Consider the following 22388-nt stretch of genomic DNA (forward strand, 5'->3'; position numbering starts at 1 on the left):
CGCAAGGAGAATTGGCCACTCTTCGGGGGCAGGTGGAGGCTTTGTCTGTTAGGCTCATCGAGCTCGAGGCGCAGGCGTCGGCTCGTAGTGGCGTTGGGGCAACTGTGGTGAGACCTATGCCTACTTCGGTGGCCTTGGAGTCACATGGAACCCCTGATGTCGCTGCGTCTTCCGGCAGTGAGCATCTTACCGGTCAGCCATCACTCCAGGGTGAATGGCGGACAGTGGTGGGCTCGCGCGTGCCTGGCCGAAAGGCGAAGGTGGGATCTGGCCGCGTGGCAGCTGCCTTACCCCTTTCCAACAGGTACGGGGTGCTTCCTAGTGGTGATGACATCGTTTCCGAGCCACCACAGGATGCCTCGCCTGTTGGGCCAGTGGCCGATTCTCCGGCAAGGTCCCGACAGTCACAGAGGGCGGGCCTATTAGTTATAGGGAGCTCCAACGTTAGGCGGGTTATGGAGCCCCTCAGGAAAATAGCGGGTAGGTCGGGGAAGAATGCCAGTGTGCACTCGGTGTGCTTGCCGGGGGGGTCTCGTCCGTAATGTGGAGGAGGCCCTTCCGGCAGCTATTGAACGCACTGGGTGTGACCGGCTGCAGATAGTAGCACATGTCGGAACGAATGACGCCTGCCGCTTGGGTTCTGAGGCCATCCTTGGTTCCTTCAGGCGGCTGGCTGATTTGGTGAAGACAACCAGCATCGCACGCGGAGTGCAAGCTGAGCTTAATATCTGCAGCATAGTGCCCAGAGTCGATCGCGGTCCTCTGGTTTGGAGCCGTGTGGAGGTTCTAAACCAGAGGCTCAGACGACTCTGCGACTATAATGGTTGCAAATTCATCGACCTCCGTTATTGGGTGGAGAACTGTAGGGCCCCCCTAGACAGGTCAGGCGTGCACTACACACCGGAAGCAGCTACTAGGGTAGCAGAGTACGTGTGGCGTGCACACGGGGGTTTTTTAGGTTAGAGGGACCCCCCCTTGGGCGAAACGATAAAATACCTGACGGCTTACCAGAGAGGACATTATCATCGTTGATAAAGAACGTCCGTCCTCAGAGACCAAAAACAGGAAAAGTTAACGTAATATTGGTAAACTGCAGGAGTATCCAGGGCAAGGTTCCTGAATTAGTATCTCTTATTGAAGGAAATAGTGCGCATATAGTATTAGGAACGGAAAGTTGGTTAAAACCGGAAGTGAACAGTAACGAAATCCTAGACACAGAATGGAATATATACCGCAAGGATAGGATAAACGCCAATGGTGGAGGAGTATTTATAGCAGTAAAGAATTCAATAATATCCAGTGAAGTTATTAGCGAATGCGAATGTGAAATAATCTGGGTTAAGCTAAGTATCAAAGGTGGGTCAGATATGATAGTCGGATGCTTCTATAGACCACCTGCATCAGCAACCGTAGTAGTTGAGCGCCTCAGAGAGAACCTGCAGAACGTCGTGAAGAAGTTTCGTGATCATACTATTGTAATAGGGGGAGACTTCAATCTACCAGGTATAGAATGGGATAGTCACACAATCAGAACTGGAGCCAGGGACAGAGACTCTTGTGACATTATCCTGACTGCCTTGTCCGAGAATTACTTCGAGCAGATAGTTAGAGAACCAACTCGTGAAGCTAACGTTTTAGACCTCATAGCAACAAATAGACCGGAACTTTTCGACTCCGTGAATGTAGAAGAGGGTATCAGTGATCATAAGTCAGTGGTTGCATCAATGACTACAAGTGTAATAAGAAATGCCAAGAAAGGAAGGAAAATATATTTGCTTAAGAAGAGTGATAGGGCACAAATCGCAGAATATCTGAGTGACCACCATCAAACGTTCATTTCTGAGGAAGAGGATGTGGAACAAAAATGGAAAAAATTCAGAAACATCGTCCAGTACGCCTTAGATAAGTTCGTACCGACTAAGGTCCAAAGCGAGGGGAAAGATCCACCGTGGTATAACAATCATGTACGAAAGGTACTACGGAAACAAAGAAAGCTTCATCATAGGTTTAAGAGTAGTCGAATCATAGCTGATAAGGAAAAGCTGAACGAAGCGAAAAAGAGCGTAAAGAGAGCAATGAGAGAAGCATTCAACGAATTCGAACATAAAGCATTGGCAAACAATCTAAACAAGAACCCTAAAAAGTTTTGGTCATATGTAAAATCGGTAAGCGGATCTAAATCCCCTATTCAGTCACTCGTTGACCACGATGGCACCGAAACAGAGGACGACCGAAGAAAGGCAGAAATACTGAATTCAGTGTTCCGAAACTGTTTCACTGCGGAAAATCGTAACACGGTCCCTGACTTCAGCCGTCGCACGGACGCCAAAATGGAAAATATTGAAATAAACGATATCGGAATTGAAAAACAACTGCTATCACTTAGTAGCGGAAAAGCATCCGGACCAGACGAGATACCCTTAAGATTCTACAGTGATTATGCTAAAGAACTTGCCCCCTTTCTATCAGCAATTTATCGTAGATCGCTGGAAGAACGTAAAGTACCTAGCGACTGGAAGAAAGCGCAGGTCGTTCCCATTTTCAAGAAGGGTCATAAATCAGATGCGAATAATTATAGGCCTATTTCGCTTACGTCAATCTGTTGTAGAATAATGGAACATGTTTTGTGTTCTCGTATTATGACGTTCTTAGATAATACAAATCTCCTTCATCGTAACCAACATGGATTCCGCAAACAGAGATCATGTGAAACTCAGCTCGCCCTATTTGCCCAAGAAATTCACAGTGCCGTAGACACTGGCGAGCAGATTGATGCCGTATTCCTGGACTTCAGGAAGGAATTTGATACGGTTCCGCACTTACGTTTAGTGAAAAAAATACGAGCTTACGGAATATCGGACCAGGTTTGTGATTGGATTAAGGATTTCCTAGAAGAAAGAACACAACATGTCATTCTTAACGGTTCAAAATCTGCAGATGTAGAGGTAATTTCGGGAGTACCGCAAGGAAGCGTGATAGGACCTTTATTGTTTACAATATACATAAATGACTTAGTTGACAACATCGGTAGCTCCGTGAGGCTATTTGCAGATGACACGGTTGTCTACAAGAAAGTAGCAACATCAGAAGACTAGTACGTACTCCAGGAAGACCTGCAGAGGATTAATGCATGGTGCGACAGCTGGCAGCTTTCCCTAAACGTAGATAAATGTAATACAATGCGCATACATAGGGGCAGAAATCCATTCCAGTACGATTATGCCATAGGTGGTAAATCATTGGAAGCGGTAACGACCGTAAAATACTTAGGAGTTACTATCCGGAGCGATCTGAAGTGGAATGATCACATAAAACAAATAGTGGGAAAAGCAGGCGCCAGGTTGAGATTCATAGGAAGAATTCTAAGAAAATGTGACTCATCGACGAAAGAAGTAGCTTACAAAACGCTTGTTCGTCCGATTCTTGAGTATTGCTCATCAGTATGGGACCCTTACCAGGTTGGATTAATAGAAGAGATAGACATGATCCAGCGAAAAGCAGCGCGATTCGTCATGGGGACATTTAGTCAGCGCGAGAGCGTTACGGAGATGCTGAACAAGCTCCAGTGGCGGACACTTCAAGAAAGGCGTTACGCAATACGGAGAGGTTTATTATCGAAATTACGAGAGATCACATTCCGGGAAGAGATGGGCAACATATTACTACCGCCCACATATATCTCGCGTAATGATCACAACGAAAAGATCCGAGAAATTAGAGCAAATACGGAGACTTACAAGCAGTCGTTCTTCCCACGCACAATTCGTGAATGGAACAGGGAAGGGGGGATCAGATAGTGGTACAATAAGTACCCTCCGCCACACACCGTAAGGTGGCTCGCGGAGTATAGATGTAGATGTAGATGTAGAACACGTTCAAAACGTTTCTTAAAATTTGTTAAGAAATGTGTTGTATGCTATGTAAACAGCCATTTCTACGCATGCTGATTCGTATAAGAGTACCACATCACTAGTGTATAACAGGACAGAGGAAAAATAGAAGACTGCTAAGTTTTTCTACTGTTTTACGAAGTATATAAGAAAAACAAAAGTAGAGACATTACCCACGTTGTAAGAGGGGCAAGCATGATACATGACATATTGTGGGAAGTGCCGTCTTCTATCACAATGTTTTGGTAATTAAACTGATAGATAAGGCAACAGAGTAAGTAACGCCACCAAGTGAAAACATTATTCAATGATCGGCGAATGTACGAGGTCTGTTCAAAAAATCCCGGAACATTCGTAATTTCGCGCCAATGGTGTGCTGGAGCGGAATGCGATTGGCGTACCTGCGCACGCCTGTGTTTAATGTGTAACTGTCGGAAGTTTTATTGTTGTATGTATGTTGAGGTTTATGTTGTTGTTCAGCAGCCCGCATCTCGTGGTCGTGCGGTAGCGTTCTCGCTTCCCACGCCCGGGTTCCCGGGTTCGATTCCTGGCGGGCTCAGGGATTTTCTCTGCCTCGTGATGGCTGGGTATTGTGTGCTGTCCTTAGGTTAGTTAGGCTTAAGTAGTTCTAAGTTCTAGGGGACTGATGGCCATAGCTGTTAAGTCCCATAGTGCTCAGAGCCATTTGAACCATTTTAGTTGTTCAGCGTTGTACTGAGTAGAACGTTACGTCGCACAGTTCGCGAATTTCGAGATGGCACAATTGAGGAGTAACGCATCTGCGTTAAATTTTAGGTGAAACCCAAGAAAACCTTTACAGAGACACACCAAATGATGCAGGAAGTGTACAGTGATGAAGGCTTAAGCCATACTTGGTGTTACGAATGGTTCACACGGTTTAAAAATGGCCAGACGGAAGTTAAAAATGATCATCGTTCAGGACGCCCTTCGACGTCTACCGACGACGCTCTTGTCAAGAACGAAAACGAAATTGTACGTGCCAATCGTAGACTGACTGTCCGAGATATTGCAGAAGAATGTAACATTTCAGCTGGATAATGTCATCAAATCCGGACCCAGCATCTTGGAATGCATCGTGTTGCTGCCAAGTTCGTCCCACGGCTCATGAATCAAGATCAGAAAGACCTTCGCCTCGCAGTCTGTGAAGCGGTTTTTAATAGCGCAAAGGAGAACGAGACGTTTCTTAAGAGAATCATAACTGATGATGAGACGTGGTGTTGAGACCAAGGTTCACTCTTCACAATGAGTCTGGAAAAGTTCTCCAAGACAAAAAAAAGTCATCGGGTCAGATCAAATATCAAAGCCATGCTGATATTTTTTTTTTAATTGGAAGGCTTAGTTCATCTTGAATTCGTGTCACAGGGACAAAAAAAAAAACGGCCTGAAATGTGGCGATGGATCCTGCATCACGATAAGGCAGCCGTACGTTCGCCCCTGTTGGTGCGTGACTGTTACACAAAATATGAAATCACTACAGGTTGCCTCATCCTCCGTACTCTTCAGACCTGGCTCCTACGGAATTTTTTTTATTTCCCGAGTTGGAAACCCTGTTGAAAGGACGAAGATTTGTTACGATAGACGATGTACAAGAGAATTCGCAGACAGCGGCTTCGCGCGATCCAGCGAGAGGCGTACCATGACCGTTTCCGAAAATGGAAACGGCGTTGGGATCGGCGTATCAATTGTGGAGGAGAGTATTTCGAAGTAGACCATGCACAATAAGTAAAAGGTAAGCGTAGAAAAATTTTGTGGACAAAGTTCCGGAATTTTTTGAACAGACCTCGTACTTCTGTGAGAATAGTCTAGTGATAAATGATTCCTGTGACTAGACACCGCAAAAGCGATCTTACAGAGGGTGCTGCTCAGATGGATCGATTCGTACCCGAACCTAAGTAAATATTCAAGATTCATTATTCTACGCTGTCAACTACGCAGTGGAGACAGCACGTGAATGATGTTATACCAGCAGGGTGCACAGACTGCTTCGGAATGGCAGCCAACGCCGACTGAATTTTCCGAAACAGGTGCTTAACGTTGTACCAGAATATACCTCAGGAGTTACCAATCGTGTGTACAAGAGGATCCTGACGCCTTCAGTTTCTTTTGAGGCGTTGGGATCTAAACACCGACTACAGCGTATAGGTAGGGTCACAGCACTGGGAATAGTATTATCTTACTCGATCTTTGATGATAGTGAACTGTAAACGGAGAAGACACGTCACTGATTTGATCGGCTAACTATCTTGCAAATATCGGTAATAACCAATAATACTTGCGTCGGGAAACACAGCCTGATGATCAGAAATGAGAGGCAAAAAAAAAAAAAAAAGTAATCTATCCAAAATTTCACATTTGAGACTGTGACGATATTTATTGTATAACCGAATCAATCGGCGTGTTTTCTATAGCTCGATCAAGTGTCTGTTTTTCCTTTTCTAAGCTGTTCCATCAAAACTATCCGTGATTTCGCTATGCATTTTTAATTGTTGATCTGTAAGGAAAAAAACTTCATCGCGGTACTGTTGCTTGATTGGTGTTAAAGCTAATAAAGCAAGCACGAATAGTACGAGTAAATAGCTCGCGCTCTACTCAGACACAACTGCGTATATACACTTGTGTTGTTTTCATTGACTTTCAATTTACGTTCGTTTGCAAAAGTGTTCTCCTCCATTTTTAAGCACGCACGACAGTTTAGTTGCTTTCAACCATACTTGTTCATCTGAGGGGATGCGTTATAAACCCATAGGGAGTAACTTTGTGAGATGGTTTCCTGCCTTTGTTCGTCGTAATACTTACAGCCATATTTTAAAAATAAGAACTCAGAATCCTTTACTGTGAAACATCTGTGGCAGCTTGTTATGATTAATGTGCTGTTGGTGCTCAGCTCAGACGTTTATAGAAGTGATAGACATACGTTGCATAGCACAAATTAGTAACAAGTGAATGGAAAATTTATGCATAAAGCATGAAAAATTTCTGTAACACTGTTCGACCGATGGACAACACAGTCGGATAATGACGGGTAGCATTTGTCAAATGATTTTAAAATTATAAAATTACGGTAGGTATATTATTAAGCCGTAACTCAACAGTTATGCATGCCGTTTAGCTGGAACAACTTACTTTTTTACCAACAGTTGAAGCTGGCCCGCTCTCTACATCTCTGTCACCACTTTCCTTTACTCTCTCGTTTTTAATACCATCCCACTCCTTTCGCTTTGGGTTCGCTTATGGAACCTCTACACAAATGGGAAAAAAAGAAATCGTAATTTAATTCGACGTTCGCTACTACTGAAAAGACAGAATGTCTATTTTCGAGACCTTCGCCAATCTATACTCGATAAATTGTTGAAATACTGTGTCTTTATGCAAAATATTGCTTAAACTTATCGTGTGACAGCCTATCTTTCCATTCTTTGAATAGTAACTCCCGCTCAGATGCGCTCGTAGCCCGCGATCGCTGGTGAGCCGCGCAAGTCAGCTGTTTCCCGCTCCGACGTCGAAATTTCTCATACTTCTCAGGCACTGCGCGCCATATTTCTCATACCAGTAGTGAATCGAACATGGCGGATCGTGGTGTTAGTGAAATGATATTTCGTGTGCCTGTTGTTGTTGTTATGGGTGCCACAGGAGCTGGAAAATCAAAATTAGCCATCGACATTGCGAAGAAATTCGGGGGAGAGGTTATAAGCGCCGATTCAATGCAGGTAAGATGTTACTTCGGGAGATACAGCAGTTTGAATCGGCCCGTCCTCGACCACGAGGCGATGTGCTTTGTTTAAAGTTACTCATACAGTTAAAAAAATTAGAGTTTCTTTACAGTTTTAAGCATTTGTATTGTACACTGAAACGTATTTATCGTTAAAAAATCAATGACCGATAAATTTAACGTGGTTCTTTTGTTATGGCGTTGCATTTTTCTAGTGTGTGTTAACGCACTTCCTGCCTTCAGTAGTTTATTACTCACAGGAAAAGAGTTAAAACAGTAGTGAGTTGATGTTATTGCATTCTACTAGGATGTGGTTGGTGCTAGAGCACTCATTTCGTACAGAATTAATAAATTTTTGTATTTCTTTGGTCCGACTAAAGTGGTGTAGTGCACAAACCATTAGTAGTTAGATTTGACGTAACGAATTGTACTTACTACACGCAGCGCGTTCTGATAATCACTCGGAAGGCTCCTTTCTTAACGAGCCCTTGCAGGGAATGTTCATATTAGAAGTAAAAGTTTCTAGGCGGTTTCATTATGGCGACGGGATCCATGTCCATCTATGCGCAAGAAGCTTTCAAAGTTCTTCGTAATCTTTATTACAATAATGTTGCTGTAAATGAAAGTCATTGTAAGACTCACGAAGGGGGTGTACTGAGTTATTGTCGTTATTTAGCACGCCTACAAGAGAACTACAGTAATTATCTACTTTCTTTTCATACTTGTAATTTCACAGGAGAAATATCTGTATTATGTTACCTAACGTACCAGCATTTGTAGATTTTATGTCCAAACTCTATTAAGGTACCAGCATTTGTAGAGTTTATATAAAATCTGTTGAAATTTCTAGAAGAAACAGTTGTAGGACCGTGTTCAGATTTTGTTTTTAAGTTCCTAACTTTTTACTTTGGTTGGCCGCGAGAAATCAGATAAAAAAGGTAGCTATTATGCGAGGTGAATTACTGGTAACGTAGTTTCGTAGTTAGACCTTGCTTCATTTCTGCTCTGTAGTCTTAGTTTTGTTGGGGGCAGCATTTGTTTATTTCACTGTAGCAGAGTAATCGATTCTTGTATCTTGTTTGATCATTTGTGATATTTTAAACCCGGCTAGTTGCCCACGATCCAGTGATTTTGATTGAAGGTGATGGTTGCAGAAAATCTGGTGACTGCACTGTGCCTGTGGCCCTGTATTATCGAATGATTTCAATTACTGCTGAGCCACTGCCCACTGTTTTTTCTGTTAATTACACATCATTTTCTGTGCTACACATTCGTCACATTTCTTAATCACTCATCCCCTATTTGCTCCCCCTCCCCGACTCTACTCATTCCTCTCCTGATGGAATATGTTTCTCAACATAGAGTGCATTGCTGTTGCTAAAGTGTCCTCTACGTTATTCTCTTGATTGGCTGACATTTTCAGGTTTGTTATCAGCGATTTCCTGCGCACGATGTAGTATTTTGTCCACTCAGAGCACTATAGTTCTTGCTCGTACTGTGATTGTATTGCCGCTCCATTATAAACTCGCAGCATTATGTAGTTACATATTTATTTATTCTTCGTGCTACATGCTGAATCAGTGCAACTTCGTTGTTTGTATCACCTACCTCGAGATGATTGGGTGTTTGTGTTGTCCTCATCATTTCATCATCATTCATGTAAGTGTTGAGATTGAACTGAGCAAAGGTTGGGAATTTGGACGGGCGCTGATCATAGTTGTTTGTAGTTAAACTTTTGAACTATTATAGCTTGACATCAAAGAAATATGTTTGGTTAATATCATATTTCTACTCACCATGCAATTCACGCAAATAACATAAGTTCGTTCATTATATTGATATAATAATTAATGTTCGAAGTTTGGTGAGGAAGAAATGGTCACGTTAAGTAATGCTCCACTATGATTTAGGCTAATTTTTGACGTTCATAGTAATGGTATCGTGCAACACACTTATTTGCAGCGCCTGACAAGATGATGTGTTGTGATTTCTAGATGGTGTTCTAGGTGAATGTCTACACTGAATTAACCCTTCCATTGTTAAATCGTACACACAAGTACCCACAGTGCGCATGGCATCTGTGCATTTCATATTTTCATCTTTATTATGCAAACCTACATGTAATCCTTGGCAGAGGTTACTTTATATTGCAACGGAGCGTTCCGAGTAGCTATTCAAAACTATCTAATCTTCGCTGTTCGAACGTGGGCTGTATCTGATGATGGGAAGGGGAGTTTTCTGGGAATCCTTGACCTAGGCATTAAACTTGTGTTTATCATCTTTAAGTTCACTGTGCGCTGATCCCATACAAACCGTATTACCCAGAAGTTTTGTCAGCGATGTCTTGTGTAGGCGAACCATGGTTTTCCAGTGTCCTATTAAGCTCCCATATCGTGACATTTATTTCATTCACGATGTCACTGACCCCTGTGCAGCTGTCTGTGACTTCATATTTACAAACATGAAGTAGCTGTTTCAAGCTGTAGATCGTATAGTATATTTTTCCGCTTAGTGGAATATATAGTTTGAAGTTTTTTCATGTGTACACTGCTGTAACGATGTAAAAATTATCAGCTTGTGCGTGATCTCCATTTCAACTGACAACAAAATTACACAGTGGAACATTTGTATAATTTTCTTGTCATCGCTGTGGCGAAACGAGACTTAAGGGTTTGTTTCATTTAGCCAGGTATTTTCCATCCAGGGGCTTAGGTAAATTCCTCTTGTTAAGCATTTGTTGACTGACTCAAATGGTATGTAACACTGTCGGCTTCGAGACTGGTGGAGATTATAAATACCCACTGCGTTGTTGCATGTGGTCGTGTAGATGCTAGTTGACAGCAATTAATCTTAAGGCACTGAGTACTGTTGTCAGGCTGGAAATAGCCGGCAGTGCGTAGCCAGAATAAGAAAGTCTTATTGCACCTCATGTGATAGGTGAGATTTTGTGTAGTCTCAGAAACAAGTCAGAGACGTTACTGGCACCACGATGTATTATTTGACATTGCACAAAGCAAGCGACGTTAAAATTTGTTGTACGTTGCCATCTGCTGTACATTTATGTAGATTTCAGAGAGGCAGTGCAGTAACATGTATTACTTACAATGGCTATTAAGCGGTTGTAAAACGTTTTAAGCAAACGATCAAGGGATAAAATGTACGTTCAGCATCGATAATGTATGAAACTTTCATCCATTGTAAACGTGGACCATATCAGCTGATGAAAAAAGGTTTTCAGACATGACTGCAACCAGCCGCATTTTCTGATGGCAATTTTATTTTTCTTTAAACCATTCATGGAAAAATAAGAATTGTACCATCACAAAAGGCGACTGGTTGCCGTTATTTCTGAAAGCCATCGATAATATGTTTGAATTGCGGCTGAAACTTTATAAACGGTTTTGTTGCCGTACCAATGAACAAGCATGCAATGGTTGAAGTCCGGCTGTTCGCGCCGATCTGTCGAATCGTCTGTAATCCTCACGGATAAGATCTCAATTATCCCACTGTCTCAGAATGTTGGCCGAGGCTGTATTCGATGAACGTCAACTGTTTTGTATATTCTTCGGGCAAAGCTCGGTCAAATTTTCGAACGACAGCTAGCATTATGGTCTTGTATTGTGCTCTAGATCACATCTGCTGGATATCAGGATTACTTCGGCGAGATCACCGACCGATTTCCTATCCAGCTATTGCTCACCTGAACCATTATTTCGTCTATAGTTTAGAAGACAATGAGAAGGGAAGTTTCGAAAACTTTGCTGTCTGTGTTTTCACTACGAGATCAATATGCATCAGTGTGACACTGTATTGCTGCCATTGTTGCCACAAATGTAACTGCCCGTATCTGAACTACTCCGATCTCGTCCCAGATCGATTTAAAGATGCGCCATGTTTGGGTAAGATGGGTTGTCGAACGAAACGTAACTTTGAGCTGTTCACAAGACGGTGTGCGCGCGTTTTGACCTCCATTATGGATTTCAGTGTGATTAGAAGTGTGTATGAAGTCGCTGGTAATGACCCCCCTCTTGTGTCAATTATCATGAGGTTGATCTTATTAACAGACAGTCCAAGTTTCCCCCTTTCTCACCCAATTCTATCCATTAGTTCCTTCGTTTCCACTTGTGACTCATCACACAGTGTGGGGTCATCAGCAAATCTTAAATTATTGATTCTTCGCCCTCCAATACAGATCCCACCAGTCCAGCCATGAAGACTCTTTCTCGTAACATATTCTCCGTAGAAGTTAAATAGAACCGACGATGGAATGCATGGTCCATGTTTAACTACTTCACATCTTTTAGAAGGGCTTGAAATAGTTTCATCTAATCTGATTGTAGCCGTACTGTTAGAGGAGAGATTCTGATAAGAGTAATAAGACGATCAGGAACTATAATTTTTTGCTAGTACGTTCCACAGTTCTTTCAATCGAATACACTCGAAAGCCTTGATATAGTCCAAGAAATAAAGAACAAGTGGAGTATTGAATTCCCTACATTTTTCAGTTAGCTCTCTCACATTTAGAATAATCTTGCTGGCACGTGAAATTAACGAAATGGTCCTGTAGTTTTCGCAGCGCTGTGCATTTCCTTTCTTATGGAACGGAATTATTACCGACATGGTCCAGTCGTCTATCCATGTTCCTTTATTTCATTTTCTGTTACATACTTCATGCATGATTTTCAAATAAAGATCTCCAGATACTTTGATCATTCCCTCAGTAATCAGGCCAGGTGCAGGTGCTTCGGACTACTTCTTTTAATATATTATGTTCCTTCTCTGGTGGAATGTTTGCATGAACAAGGTTTCCATTTTTATTCATATTCAATTTGTTGCAGATTGTTCTCCGCCGATCAGCTGCTAATTCTATATTGGTCAGAGGTGTGCAATCTTCGTCTTCATAAGCCATGTTCTTCATTTCATTGAACATGCACCTAGTCTCATTCTCTCACATGTTTCAGTGACGTACTTATTTTTGCCCCTTCGACAGCTTCTCTGTATTAACGCCGATAACTTGGGGTACTTCTGAGTTCCCTGTAATCCTCTCATTTTCGGTACTTTCTGCCCTCAATCATTTGAATAGTTTCGTTAGTAAGCCAGTCTTCTGCTATCCTTGACTACTTCCTTAGCTGTTTTGACTAATGTCTCCTTCAGAAAATACCATTTCTCTGCAGATCTCATGTTATTGGTCGAAAGTGTTCCTTGGACTCGATTCCTAAAAATTTTAATTCCAGCCTTTTGCCCTAATCTTCTTGATTTTGGAGGTGTCTCTTTACATTTAGAAGTTTCGTTGTCAGTTCAGACATAGAAACTCATGGTTAGAACCACCGTCGGCATCAGAAAAAGATTTATTGTTTTTAACTGACAATCTCTACATTAAGCCAACCAGTGAATAGTCTGTCTGAATACGGTATATTCCACGTAGTGAGGTCCTGGTGTAAAGTTTCCGTGAGTGGTGTTTGAAGCAGGTGTTGGTTACAACAAACTTACTCTCCTGACAGAACTGCCGGCCGGTGTGGCCGAGCGGTTCCATGCGCTTCAGTCAGGAACCGCGCGACCGCTACGGTCACAGGGTCGAATCCTGCCTCGGGCATGGATGTGTGTGATGTCCTTAGGTTAGTTCGGTTTAAGTAGTTCTAAGTTCTAGGGGTCTAATGACCTCAGATGTTAAGTCCCATAGTGCTCAGAGGCGTTTTGAACCTGACAGAACTGAATCAGTGGATGTCCACAATCATTTCTTTTGCCTAAACCTTGACAGCCAAGTACCTCATTTGACGAGCCCCACTTCGCTACCAGAGAATTAAAATCTCCTTGCACTATGGTAATTTCATTTTTGGGGATTGACTGCAGGCTCTTGGAAAGAGACTCATAAAATTCTTCTAACTATTCATCAACTTTTGAAGTTTGTGTTTAAACCTGTTTATATTTAGCTTGCAAGGTGTAGTGTTGAATTTCTCTGGTATTACTCGGTCACTGACGGGTTTGTACTCAATCACTGCAGCATTCCATCCGTTGTGTACCAAAAAGGCAACATCATTGATGGAGTTCTCTGATTTACCAGAAAAATATACTGTATTGCCGTTAGGTGTTTTGAAGTGCCCAGTTCCTTTACAGCGAGTCTCTACCAATGCTAATATCCTGATTTTAGCTATCTGGTGTTTTCTTTCCACAGTTTGTAAACTCACAATTTGGCGTAATCCATGTACATTCCAAGTCAGTCTTGTGTGTCTTTGTTAGGATGTTCATAGTTTTGTTTGCGGCTGGTCTTCCCCTGTCCCCTCCTCCTCAACCCTTCCGGAGATTTGACTGGTTGACTGTTTATATCTCCGGGCTATCAACAGAAGGCAAATCCGTGATGGGTTTTCGGGACCAAAACACTGGGGTGGTTGCCCATTGCCTTTTCCTGTGGGTTAGAGGTATATAGGACAATATGGAGGACTAGATAGAGGTGGTTAGGATCGGTGATAAGGTCATTTCTCATCCTGGATAAGGAGGTAGGACAAATCAAGAGCTCGCGTAGGCAGGGTCACTAAGTCCCTCAGATAGGACTACACGTCACTGCGATTGTGAAGTACTTCCTTTCCGTTGCCTATGTAACGGAGAACTACCTATATAACAGGGAAGTGTGTAAAGAGTGAATTCATGTTGCTATTCAGTTCATAGCTAGCAGCAATCATGTTAAACGTGCGTATCCACCGTGATCGCCAACGGTTCTCGCTATCTGCTCGAGATTATGTTCGTGTGAACATCGAATGAATGTGCCATATTTTAAAGTTAAAAATCTGGGGGTTCAGATAATCACTTATTTCACATAATTTTCATTTCGTTTTATATGTTACTGAAAATCGTTTTCACAGATCATGCCGTAGTAATGAACACAGAGTACAGTCCTCATGTTGTACAGTACAGTCAACAACTACTTTACATTTTTAGCACTGAGTTTATCCTGCTAATCCATCCTCCGTACATTTAACACAAAATATTCTCCATACTACTGCGTTATAGTACTGTACCACATTCAACAAGTCAATGCAATCATACACATTTATTGGTACCATTGAGGCAACATATTTCCCCGCGAAAGTCGCATATTTCGGTCTGTACTAGGTAGTAGTCGATCACAATATTTTTGCACCTGGGAGTGAGGTCTCTTCGGTCAGCGTATTGTGATATTTCACAAGGATACGTTGAACCGCTTGACAGGATCTGCACAACTTCTTTGAAATCATTCAGAGCGCGATGCGTTTTCTTCAGTCAACACTGTACTTGCTTATTTTAACGTCACCACCTGTTTCGGATAACGACCAGGGAGGCAAAGTGCTATAATACTGTGATCGGGCTGTAGTATGTTGTTCTTGTCTGCAGTTCGAAGACTGATTTGATGGAGTTCAGCATGCTATTGTATTCTGTGCCAGCCTGTTCCTCTCCGAATAACTACAACTACTTCTGAATTTGCTTGCTGTATTCGTATTTTCGTCTCCCTCTACAATTTTACCCCTCCCCCTCCACACACACACTTACTCCGGTTCAATACTAAATTGATGATCCCTTGATATCCCAAAACGTGTCCTATCAACCAATCCCGTCTTTTAGTATGTTGGGCACAAACTTCCAGTCTCCCCGATTCTTTTGTAGCACCACATTTCGAAAGCGTCTGTTCTCTTCTTGTCTAAACCTGTTATCGTCCATGTTTCACTTCCATATAAAGCTACACAATCTTCACAAGTGTCTTCGTAACGCATGTATATTAGATGTTCAGAAATTTTTCTTCCTCGCAAACGCTTCTCTTGCCATTGCCAGCTTACATTTTATATTCTCTCTACTTAGACCATCATGAATTATTTTGCTGCCCAAATAACAAAACTCATCTACTACTTTGGCTTTAGGTTTAAGTAGTTCTAAGTTCTAGGGGACTGATGATGACCTCACAAGTTAAGTCCCACAGTGCTCAGAGCCATTTGAGCCATCTACTACTTTAGGTGCCTCGTTTCCTAATCTAATTCCCTCACCATCATCTGATTTAATTCGGCTACATTCCAATTATCCTTGTTTTGCTTTTGTTGATGCTCATCATACATACTCCTTTCAAGTCACTGTCCATTCCGTTCAACTGCTGTTCCAATACCTTTGCTGTGTTTGACAGAACTGCAATGTCATCGGCAAACCTCAAACTTTCGTTTCTTCTCCCTGAACTCTAATCCCTACTCCCAATTTTTTCTTGGTTTCCTTAACTGCTTGATCAGTTGTAAATAGGCTTACGCTCCCTGCATTCTTCCCCTGCTACCTTCAGGCAACATTATCGAAAGCTTTTTTCTAAGTCTACAAATGTTGTAATCGTGGGCTTGCCTTTCCTTTGCCTATCTTCTAAATGAAGTCGTTAGGTCCGTATTGCCTCGCGTGTTCCTATATTTCTCCAGAATCCCAAATGATCTTTCCCGATCTCGGCTTCAGCTAGTTTTTCCATTCTTGTGTTAAAGTCATCAGTAACAACACCTCTAAAAAACAGTTTTTTCCGCTGCTTGCCTCTATGGATCTTTTTCTAAAGTTAACCACTGAAATGCAAACATATCACAGTATTGGGTCATTCACTTACTAAAAATGGCAAATATATAATATATATTTAACGTGCACAAAAAACTGCTGGCTTTACAAAAAATTCCAAAACTGAGTGGCGATCAGGGAAGGGTCTCAACTACCACGGTAAAAACGAGTAACATGGTAACACAAGGCAATTGCGGCTTAAATTTTACTGCACTATATTGCGGAAAACTACAGAATTCGTTTTCGTCTTTATTAGGTAAAGCTCTGTGGGAGTAGAGGTAGAGCTACTTGACTGTCAGATGTAAAAATTTCAGCGAATAAGTGGGAACTGCAAAACTTGTATCCTAATGTCTGGATAAAATTAGGAACTTACCTGACATTTGATCTCGCCCTTTAGAAAAACATACATTTCAGAATCCCGTATTGACGTAAATACTATACGGCTAGGCTGCTCACCTCGAATATTTCTGTGACCGTTTAAGAAAACGTAATTCTAATAATATTTCAGATCAAGTGTGAGGAAGTCCTCAGTAAACTCCCCGTATTAATTGCAGAGACATCGCTATTAATTTATCTTTTTCAGTTGGAAATGATGTATAGTAATTTGTGCTATTACAGCGGTCGCCACGAAAATCGGCGCCTTAAGGTCATCTCACCCTCCCACAGCTTTGCAGTTGTGATTATATCAAATATTGGTAGCAATTTTTAAAAAATGTTACACACCTCAATTTTTAGTGTAGAACATGATGGAGTACTTTCCAAAAGAAAGTTTTTGCCAGCTACTATAAAAAAATTAACGTTATAAGAAATTTTGAAGAAAGACAGTTTTACTCCGACCTGAGGAAAAACAGAACAGTCCACGTAGTTGGACTCTAGGTTTATAGATATGTGTGATATCTATTTCATCGTCAAAACATAAAAGTATATTAAGACAAAAAATAAAATACCGTAAGAGGTGTGAAATATTCCGCTTGTGTGACGAAAAATATTGTCACTGATGATGAATCTGCGTCTCGTTGCACGTTATAGAAACTTCCAGCGAAAAGGTTATTAAGAAAATTATGAAACTAATTTTGCTAACTTCTGAGATATTGTTACTGTATCCTGTAAACCATGAACGCATCTTATTTACGAGACACCCCTTGCGCGACAGCTCGCGAGTACTTGTATGCTGTCGCCAGGAATATAGCATCATCGTCTCTCCTTAATACGACCGAGAGTATTCTATAGCTTCCGAAAATTTATTTGCTACTCTTACTGCTCTTCGACACTGCACCCGTCACACACATCGCCGATATATGCTATTCTATAGGTATTTCGGACCAATATTTCCGTTGAAATCAGGCAAAATTTATTTTTGCGTGTAGTTTTGTGAAATCCGAGTTCTATCGAAGTGTACTAGAAAATTATTTTTCTCAGCACTAAGTAAATGTATTTTGCACAAAACTTCCTTCTTGCTGCAGCAATGTCTCTGTATTCCAATCAAAATGCTTCGTCCATCTTTATAGTTTCTGAATCAAACACCAAGTGAGCGGAGAAGACACAGAACGGAGCTCTCTGTGCGAGAGTAATTTATTTTTTCACGGAGATCACTTTGTAGTTTCCTAGCAGTGGGATACTCTCCTCTGTCGTAGTATCGAAGTACAGCTCAACGCGCTCACTTTTTGTCAAACTGTCAAATCATGTAATTTTAGTTTTCATTTATATCCCTTTCTTATTGATTTAAAACAAGTGCTCACATATATAAATTATATCGATTTTACGGCACAGGTACTATGCAATACGTCGATTCGAAAATATCATACGGTTTCGGGGCCATTTTATGTACTTTTGCCAAATTTGTATTGTTCCTGGCATCTTCACTATTGGCTAGATTAGTAAAAAATCTTCAGTACAATCGATGCGACAATTTCATGTTGTTTTCGAATGTGTTTTCGTCCTTTACGCACACCAGCCAGAGTAGCACCACACTTAGGCTCTTCCTCCTCCATCTCGCTCACTGCCAAATACACGTCAGAGTACTGTTCCACGGAAGGCTGAAACAACACGTGAACACACGATATCGCAGGGAAACACAAAATTCAGCTGGCGCTGACCTGTAATGCTAGCAGTGGTCATGATGCAACACAGCTATGGAGCGGGCGAATCACAGCGCTTATACCCAAACCTCCAGATGTTAGACACTCAGATCAGTAGCAAACGTTGTGTGTCGATGGAGTATCAGCCAAAACTCCGATTTAGTTTGTACTCTGTGCTGTTTTCCACATGGAGATGCGTAAACGGTAATTAAAAGTAACACCAAAAGTACAGAGTATAGGCAAACCATATCTATGAGCTCTAAACGTAGAGATCTGTTGGTAGGTGAGTTGGTAATTGTCGTGCCAGAGGACCTGAGTTCGAAACCCACTGATTGTGATTTTTTTTAAAACAGATTAGGCGTGAAATTATATGGGAGAACATTTTTCTGCCTTGTAAAAGGGCGTTTCGGAGTTTGTAGCAATGTTCTTTTTGCAGTCTTCTTTCGCTTTGTTGGTTGAAAGTAGCAAACCTGTAGCGTACATTTGCATAAATAACACCACAGCTGTAAAAAAAACAGTAGGTTTGCTACTTTCAACCAACTGTGCGAAAGCAGACTGCCAAAAGAACACTGCTACAAACTCTGAAACGTCCTTTTACATGCCAGAAAAACATTCTCCCATATTATAAATTTCACACGTAATCTGTTAAACAAAAATACAATCAGTGCCTTTCGAACTCGGGACCTTTGGCTAAACAATCTGACGCTCTACCAACTCACCTACCACAGATATCCACGTTTAGAGCTCACAGATATGGTTTGCCTGTACTGCGTACTTCTGGTATTACTTTTAATTACCGTTTACGCATCTCCTTGTGGACGACAGCACACAGCACAAACTAAATCGCTGTTTTGGTTGATACTCTATCGACACACAACGTTTGGTGCCGATCTGAATGTCTGATATCTGGAGGTTTGGGTGTTAGCGCCGGCGGACAGCAGAGCGGGTGTGACCTTGAAGTGTCTTCTTTCGTGACAGCCGTACGTCGAAGAAAGACATTTGCAACAGAATTCCATTCTTAAAAATTCTATTATTTGTATTATTTGTATTATTGTATTAAAATATTTAGAACTTAGTATTTTGTTTGTACCAGAATCCAATAGCTGTCATGCGCGGAGGAACTCGTAATTTCCATACGCAAGTACGACATCCGATAAGGGATGTTGCGCCGCCGCAATATCGGTATAAAAGAGGCACAGAGGAAATGGCTTTCATTCTGTCTCTGTCGTTCACGTGCGCTGAGTGCTGATTGGTTTGGAGAGAGAGAGAGAGAGAGAGAGAGAGAGAGAGAGAGAGAGAGAGAGAGATTAGATGTGTTAGTTAGCCACTTCTTTAAGGAGAATACGGAAGGAACGCGGGGAGAACAGTTGCGCTGTACACACAAGGATATCATGACAGACGGTGTCCAACGAGAATTTCAATTCAGGTTAATTTGCAAAAAAAATTGTTATTGAAAGGGCACTGGACCTCTACGCAGAGGGTAAGGAGCACGCCAGCAACTTTAGCGCAAACAACTTGTCTGTATTACAGCACTTCAGCAGCAGATTAACCGGCGAGATTGCAGAGGATACATGGAATTCTGTTCCTCGGTTCTGACGCGAAATCAGGACAAGAGATTTTTTCTTTAAAGAATTCTCTCTACCGATGAAGCTAACGTTTCGCGTTCCAGTAAAGACACTGGAAGAGATAAATATAGGTGTTATCGTTACCGGATATTTACTAAGTTCATTATATAACTTCTTGATATAATGCATACTGTTTACGTCGCATGTGCATTTGAAAAATAAAGCATGTGTCGTTGACATTCGAGGTGCACTTCCTATCTAAGGTACCAGTTGGTCGCATTTGGAGCGTTTACTTCTTTTATGCAATCATGTGAGCCCTGTATTTCGTTACGACGTACCAAGCTGCGTTCACGTACCAATCATAGTCATTTCCTTAGCCGTTTACGATATCGCACTTCTGTTTTCACCTTAATTCTGAAAAAGTCCACACTAAACGACGTACAGTGTCTTTACATCGCTATATTTATTACACTATACAGATTTTGATATTAACTTCACTTTCTGAAATACGTAGAACACTAATTTCAGCTGCCAGAATCTTAATTCTGAAGATACGAATCTAAGTGATTCACTAGTTAACTATGCTAAAAGTTGGATGTTTGTTTCTAACAGCCTTGAAACCCAGGTGCACGTCAAAATTTGATTGGATTTGTGAAACAGGAAATTAAGGTACAAAGATTGTTAAACAGTAACTTTGAGTCATAGGTTTAATAACAAGATAAGAACTTACATTGGATAATTACACCACCACCACCACCCCCACCACCACCACCACCACCATCACTATAACACCACCACCACCGCTATAACAACAACACAACAACAACAAACAGGAAATCACAATAGATTGTGGTCATAAACACTTCTTTCAAAACCCATTATGCCGTCAAGTGTTCAAAACTACCACTGCAGTACTTGGTTCCAATCAAACGTTCTCAGTTGGGGAGAGACCTGGCCGCCTTGTTGGCCAAGGTAGGGTTTGACAATACGAAGACAAGCAGTAGAAACACTGTGTGTGCAGGAAGGCATTATCTTGCTGAAGTGTAAGCCCAGGACTGCTTGCCTTGAAGGGCAACAAAGCGGGTTATAGAACATCGTCGACACACTGCTGTGCCGTAGGGGCGCCGCATATGACGACCAAAGTGCTCCCGCTATGAAATTAAATGGCACCCCCAGACTGTCACTCCTGGTTGTCGGGTCAGGTTTTCGACTGTGATGAAGGTGTAGTTACAGGAGTGATGGAGAAGGCAACAGACGATAGAGATTTTGAGTTAGGGATGGACGAACAAACAGTCGGGGCTGACGAGTCTTTACGCGAACGTCATCTTCAAATATGATTAGTCAGCTGTCTGGAGCTAATTGCACGGCACGAGGGATTACAGACGAAAAAGAAATATTTGCACGTTTAACGAAAGACGAAAACATCGTTCGTCATACTGCTAACGAAATAGAGCACACAGACCTCAGGTACAGTGACCCCATCTGCCCATTTTTACATTCGATGGATGTGTCTGAGATAACAGCTTTTGAAACTTCCTGGCAGATTAAAACTGTGTGCCCGACCGCGACTCGAACTCTGGACCTTTGCCTTTCGCGGGCATGTGCTCTACCATCTGAGCTACCGAAGCACGACTCACGCCGCTGCAGAGTGAAAATCTCATTCTGGAAACATCCCCCAGGCTGTGGCTAAGCCATGTCTCCGCAATATCCTTGCTTTCGGGAGTGCTAGTTCTGCATGGTTCGCAGGAGAGCTTCTGTAAAGTTTGGAAGGTAGGAGACGAGATACTGGCAGAAGTAAAGCTGTGAGTACCGGGCGTGAGTCGTGCTTCGGTAGCTCAGATGGTAGAGCACTTGCCCGCGATAGGCAAAGGTCCCGAGTTCGAGTCTCGGTCGGGCACACAGTTTTAACCTGCCAGGAAGTTTCATATCAGCGCACACTCCGCTGCAGAGTGAAAATCTCATTCTGATAACAGCTTTTATTTGTCTCTTGTTCGTGAGTGGTGCTCCAAAGATTCTTGTGTATGCAAAGATATGTTTTCCCTGATTTATGGACCACCTACTGTGTCTACAAAATTTGAGATTTTAGGATAAAAGGACATTGGTGTTGAGAAAGGCTAGCTGTTAGGGAAGCATTGGAAGTTTTTCTAAGCCATTTTTTGCAGTATTATGGCCCCACAAAGTACTTGGCGGTGGATGAAGCATTACTGTTTCTGTGGTTGGTGTCTCTTCAAACTGTTTTTGCACCATCCAAACGTGATAAGTATTGGTTAAAAATAGTTTCAGTGTGTGACACTAGAACGTTCTGTTATATTTCAGGAATCCCGTACGTTGTAAAAGAACAAAAAAAAAAGGATGGATTGTCCATACCGACTCAGTATGTTCTTAGACTCACGGAATCAGTGACAGGTAGCTGTCGAAATGTAACAGATGATGACTGGTTCTCTTTATATGAGATGGTAGAGAAATTACCTGAGAGAGAACTTATTTAGTCAGTACACTACATAAAAATAAGCTTGAGAGGCCATTATTCATGATTTCAGCCTACCCAGCCAGAACTGTAAAGTTCGTCTATCAAGGCGACAAA

General features: G+C 41.9%; 1 protein-coding gene across 1 annotated transcript in view; it reads left to right on the forward strand.

The window, feature by feature from the left end:
* The first annotated feature begins 7474 nt into the window (after positions 1-7474).
* Positions 7475-22388, forward strand: part of LOC126176379 (tRNA dimethylallyltransferase-like) — a 490052-nt gene continuing 475138 nt past the window's right edge. The window contains exon 1 of the mRNA XM_049923536.1: positions 7475-7618. Coding sequence (XP_049779493.1) covers positions 7475-7618 — 144 coding nt within the window. The remainder of the gene's footprint in view (positions 7619-22388) is intronic.

Source organism: Schistocerca cancellata, chromosome 3 (genome assembly GCF_023864275.1).
Source record: "Schistocerca cancellata isolate TAMUIC-IGC-003103 chromosome 3, iqSchCanc2.1, whole genome shotgun sequence".
NCBI lineage: Eukaryota > Metazoa > Arthropoda > Insecta > Orthoptera > Acrididae > Schistocerca > Schistocerca cancellata.